Consider the following 6,095-nt stretch of genomic DNA (forward strand, 5'->3'; position numbering starts at 1 on the left):
CAATATGTATAAATAAGTCCTTGTCCATTATTTCAAAAAAACAAAGTACTAAGTGTACAATTTACTCAACCATTAAGAGATTTTCTTTGTTCAAGAGAGTTGAGAATTTCTTACTATTGCTAATTAAGAAATTCTTAGGTTTCATTGTATCCTGGGAGATTATTGTCATCAACCCTATAGCAACTAAGTGTGGGGACAAATATCTCTCTAAAGAAAGCGATCTAATCGTGCCTTGAAACCACTACATAAATATAAGATTTTGTCATCTTACTATCTTCATATACCTAACAATTTTAGAGAGATATTTCTTGAAGATGGCACAAGATCAAAACACTACGTTCAAGGTCATGAATCAAGAGTTTGTCAAATTAGATCGCTTTGATGGAACGAACTTCAACCGTTGGAAAGACAAGATGATGTTTCTTCTTTCGGTTCTCAATCTTGCATATGTGATTGACCCAAAGACTACACCAATTGCCGATGCCGCTGAAAACGTCACACCGGAAGAGAAAGAAAAGATCGTTCAATTGAAGAAGAAACGTGATGAAGATACTTTCGCATGTCGAGGTCATATCCTCAACACTTTATCCGACCGACTCTATGATCTCTACATGTCAATTCAATCACCATTAGAGATTTGGAAGTCTTTGGAAGAAAAGTACAATACCGAACGACAAGGAACAGATAAGTTTATCATGATGAAATATTTTGAATTTATTATGAATGATACTATGCCTGTCATGGATCAAATTCATGAATTACAAATCCTTGTAAGTAGACTTCGTGATCTACAAGTGGTGATCCCTGAATCATTACAAGTTGGAGCAATTATTTCAAAATTGCCTTCATCTTGGAATGGTTATAGGAAGAAACTTTTACATCTTGGTGAGGACTTCACAATTGAGAAATTACTAAGGCATATACGTATAGAGGAGGAAACTCGAAAATGTGATGCTGTGTATCTTTCTCAAAGTTCTAAAGTGAATCATATTGATGAAAATAACATCAATAAGAAGAAAAGGAGTTCTCTAAAGATTCAAAGCAAGATAAGAAGAGACAAAGAGAGTATTATTATTGTCACAAGAAAGGACACTATATCAAAGAATGTAGACTTCTGAAAAAGGAAACATCAAAGACCAACTTAGTGGAAGAGAAGGATCTAATTGCTATGGTTGTAGAAAAAGTACAAAACATGCATATTGGCATGGTTACAGAAGTCAACATAGCAACACAAGGAAAATCACTTGAGTGGTGGTTAGATTCTGGGGCTACTGTTCACGTTTGCAATGATCGCAACCAATTCAAAACATATGAAGAAGTGAACAATAGAGAAGTCTTGATGGGCAATGATAACTCAGCTAAAGTTTGTGGTCAAGGAAGTGTGGAATTAAATTTTACATCTGAAAAGAAATTAAGTTTAATAAATGTACTTCATGTTCCAGATTTGAGAAAAAATTTAGTTTCTGTTAGTCTCTTGTGTAAGAAAGGATTCAAAGTTGTAATGGAATCCGATAAAGTGATCTTGCTTAAGAATGATGTATTCATAGGAAAAGGATATTGTACTGAAGGCATGTTTAAACTTAGTATTAATAAAGTGAATGTTTCCTTGTATGTTGTTGATTCTTGTGATTTATGGCATAGTAGATTAACACACTTAAATTACAAATCAATTGAATATATGCAAAAGAATAACTATATTGATCTTAATAACAAGAATTTTAATAAGAAATGTGATATTTGCATACAATCTAAAATTACTAAGAAACCTTTTCCTAAGGTTGAAAGAAATACACATTTATTAGAATTGATTCATAGTGATATTTGTGAACTAAATGGCAATATTACTAGAGGAGGAAAAAGATACTTTATAACCTTCATTGATGATTGTTCTAGATTTACTTATGTGTATTTGCTTAGAAATAAAGACGAAGCTTTTGAAATGTTTAAGAAATATAAAATGGAAGTAGAAAATATGCATAATAAGAAAATAAAAGTTTTTCATAGTGATCGAGGTGGAGAATATTTTTCTAATGAATTTGATCACTTTTGTAAATTACATGGTATTGTGCATGAATCTTCCGCTCCATATACTCCGCAACAAAATGGTTTGGCGGAAAGAAAAAACCATACCTTAGTGGATATGGTTAACTCAATGTTACTAAATGCAAAATTGCCTTACAATTTGTGGGGTGAAGCATTATTGACATCATGTCATATCCATAATAGGATACCATCAAGACATAGAAAGGTTTCTCCTTATGAAATTTGGAAAGGAAGGAAACCTAATTTAAATTATCTTAAAGTGTGGGGGTGTTTAGCCTTTTATCGAGTTCCTGATCAAAAGAGAACTAAATTAAGGCCAAGAGCCATAAAATGGGCTTTTATAGGATATGTTCAAAATTCTAAAGCATATAGAATATTAGACTTAGTGTCTAATGTAGTTGTTGAATCAAGAGAAGTAGAATTTATTGAAAATAAATTTATCAATGATTCAACTTCTAATTCAGAGTATCTCCAAAATAATACTAATATTTCACAAGAAATAAATAATCAAAATAATAAACGTCTAAACGACAAAGAGTTGATTGAACCAAGGAAGAGCTTGAGAGTAAGAAAAGAAAAGGACTTGGATCCAGATTTTATTTCTTCTCAGGCTATCACCTTTTTGGTAGAAGGAATTAGGAATTCTGTAACAAACAAGATTCTTATTGTGATGAACATAGAGGGTGATCCTCAAACGTTCAAAGAGGCGATGGCTTCAAGGGATTCTGCTTTTTGGAAAGAAGCAATAAACGATGAAATGGACTCAATATTGTCTAACCAAACTTGGGTCTTGGTTGATTTGCCTCCAGGATCAAAGCCTATAGGATGTAAGTGGGTATTTAGAAGAAAGTATAACACTGATGGTTCATTACAAACCTTTAAAGCAAGGTTAGTGGCCAAGGGGTTTAGACAACAAGAAGGTCTAGACTATTTTGATACCTACGCACCTGTGGCAAGAATGACTTCTATTAGGGCTCTTATAGCATTAGCATCCATACATAAGCTTCATATACATCAAATGGATGTTAAAACGGCTTTTTTAAATGGAGATCTTAATGAAGAAATTTATATGGAGCAACCAGAAGGCTATGTGCTACCCGAAAATGAAAAGAAAGTTTGCAAATTAATTAAGTCTTTGTATGGGCTAAAACAAGCGCCTAAACAATGGCATGAGAAGTTTGATTCAGTGGTGTTATCAAATGGCTTCTCACATAATAGTGCGGATAAATGTATTTACTCAAAATTTACTAAAGATTATGGAGTAATTATTTGTTTATATGTTGATGATATGTTGATCATCGGAACAAATTTAGAAGGAATTCGTATAACGAAGGAGTATCTAACTTCTAAATTCAAGATGAAGGATTTGAATGAAGTTGATACAATATTAGGCATAAAGGTGCATAAGAATAAAATTGGCTTTACTTTAAGTCAATCTCATTATATTAAAAAGGTATTGAAAAAGTTTGATCATCTCACAATTAAAGAATCCAATACACCGTATGATCCTAATCTTAAATTAGAAGGAAACATGGGAAGACCTATAGCACAATTAGAATATGCTAGTGCTATAGGAAGTTTAATGTATGCAATGCATTGTACTAGACCTGATATAGCATTTGCTGTGTGCAAATTATCAAGGTTTACAGGAAAGCCTAGCAATCAACATTGGAAAGCTATAACAAGAGTTCTTGGTTATCTCAAGAAAACCATAAACTTGGGATTACATTATAGTGATTATCCCACAGTTTTAGAAGGTTATTCCGACGCAAGTTGGATTACAAATCTTAGTGATAACAGATCCACTTCATGATGGATTTTCACCATAGGTGGTGGAGCAATAAGTTGGGCTTCAAAGAAACAAACATGTATTACACATTCTACTATGGAGGCTGAGTTTGTAGCTTTATCAGCCGCAGGTAAAGAAGCGGAATGGTTAAGAAATTTGTTATATGATATAAAGCTGTGGCCACAGCAGACGACAGCCATTTCAATCTTCTGTGATAGTGAATCAACCATGTCTCGAGCATATAACAATGTTTATAATGGAAAGTCTAGACATATAAGTTTGAGACATGAGTTTGTGAGGCAACTAATAGATGATGGTGTAATTACCATTACTTATATAAGATCTCAAGGAAATTTAGCAGACCCTTTGACTAAAGGTTTGTCAAGGGATAAAATCAAAGAAACTACTGCTAAAATGGGATTAAAACCTATTATTGCTAAATGATGGGAACCCAACCTTATTCTAGTAGACCACTAGTTTCAAGGTTTAATGGGTAATAACAAGTTATTTAGCAATTGGAGCACTAAGGTATAGGATTTAGTGCTATTTACAATAAATTAGGAGGGTGAGTTTAAACTCATAATGGAATGATAATATTATCTATCAAAAGATTCCACCTATATGAATATAAGAGCGGTGCTGCTCTAATCGAGAATTTTAGAGGTTTTATTCTCGTAAATATTCATGAAACTAGGATGAGCACAAGGCCATATAAGTGCTTAAAATTGTAAACTCTTGAACTTGGAGGGTATAAGTAATGTGTGTGATTTTTGGTACTAGCATATGGAGTATAGGTTTAATCGATTAGACACCTATTACTTCGTTAGAACTTTAAAATTTACACTAAAAGAATGTTTAATCTTAGTGACACATTCTTTATGCATATACTTGTATGACATTTAAATTTTGTAAATAGTGGGAGATTGAAGGGTATTTACAAATTTGATTAATTAATATTATTAATATTATTGATATTATTATTAATATTATTAATATTAATAAACGGTTACTAGCCGTTTAATATCATTTGGTTGAAAGGATACAACCTTTTAAGGATTGTGTGTGTTCAAAACATTGTATCTATTGGCTAAAAGGACACAACTCTTTAAGAGTTGTATATGTTCAAAACATTGTATCTATTGGCAATAGAAAAGACACAACCATTTGTACACGTAACTAATCATAATTGCTACGTGCAATATGTATAAATAAGTCTTTGTCTACTATTTCAGAAAAAATAAAGTACTAAGTGTACAATTTACTCAACCATTAAGAGATTTTCTTTGTTCAAGAGAGTTGAGAATTTCTTACTATTGCTAATTAAGAAATTCTTAGGTTTCATTGTATTCTGGGAGAGTATTGTCATCAACCCTATAGCAACTAAGTGTGGGGACAAATATCTCTCTAAAAAAAGCGATCTAATCGTGCCTTAAAATTACTACATAAATATAAGATTTTGTCATCTTACCATCTTCATATACCCAATAAGATGAACCAAATTATGTTAAAGCTAACTTATTGGATAACAAAAGGAAATTAAATGTAATGTTTTCTAACAATTTTGCCTTTCACTTATCTCATTCTTTAGTAAGAATTTTTTTTTATGGAAAGTTAATGTGTAGTCATTTGTGCTTTGATATTTTCATTATTTTGTGTTTGATAAATGACAAAAATAAAAATTTGATGTGATTATATTTTTAATTTTATAAGCCATTCACCGGTATTGTGAAATATTGTTATTTAGAATTAATTTATATTTTTAAAAAACGAAAGTTTAATATAATTTTTTAACCTACGAATTAAGAAAATAAAAATTATATTTTATTATCATATTTATATTTCTTATAATTATTTTAACTTAGAAGCAACATTACAAAGAACTATTATTATAGTTTGTACTTATATATTATCAAAAATAATTTTTATTTTATTTTATGGGATAATTTTTTATATAAATAAATTAAATATTTTATTTATAATTTAAAAAATAGTTATCAATTTCTATGTAATATTATTTATACAAACAAGATACGTCATGATATTTTTTGCTTTATCTTAATTAAAACGAGATATATAAAATTAAAAAAAATACTTGATTTAGATATGCGTATTATTATTATTATTATTATTATTATTATTATTATTATTATTATTATTATTATTATTATTATTATTATTATTATTATTATTATTATTATTATTATTATTATTATTATTATTATAAAAAATTAGATTTTTTTAAAATAAATAATTTAAATATTTT

At 29.9% G+C, this 6,095-nt stretch overlaps 1 protein-coding gene across 1 annotated transcript; it reads left to right on the top strand.

The window, feature by feature from the left end:
• The first annotated feature begins 314 nt into the window (after positions 1-314).
• Positions 315-1,118, top strand: LOC148543999 (uncharacterized). Its single transcript, XM_088498814.1, has one exon. The coding sequence runs from the start codon at positions 315-317 to the stop codon at positions 1,116-1,118; it is 804 nt and encodes a 267-aa protein (XP_088354940.1).
• Positions 1,119-6,095: the final 4,977 nt, after the last annotated feature.

The sequence above is a fragment of the Arachis ipaensis genome, chromosome B9 (assembly GCF_059453495.1).
Source record: "Arachis ipaensis isolate K30076 ecotype BB chromosome B9, ASM5945349v1, whole genome shotgun sequence".
Classification (NCBI taxonomy): Eukaryota; Viridiplantae; Streptophyta; class Magnoliopsida; order Fabales; family Fabaceae; genus Arachis; species Arachis ipaensis.

Coding starts and splice junctions, on each gene's coding strand:
- LOC148543999 (XM_088498814.1), top strand. CDS start 315: ATGGCACAAGATCAAAACACTACGTTCAAGGTCATGAATCAAGAGTTT.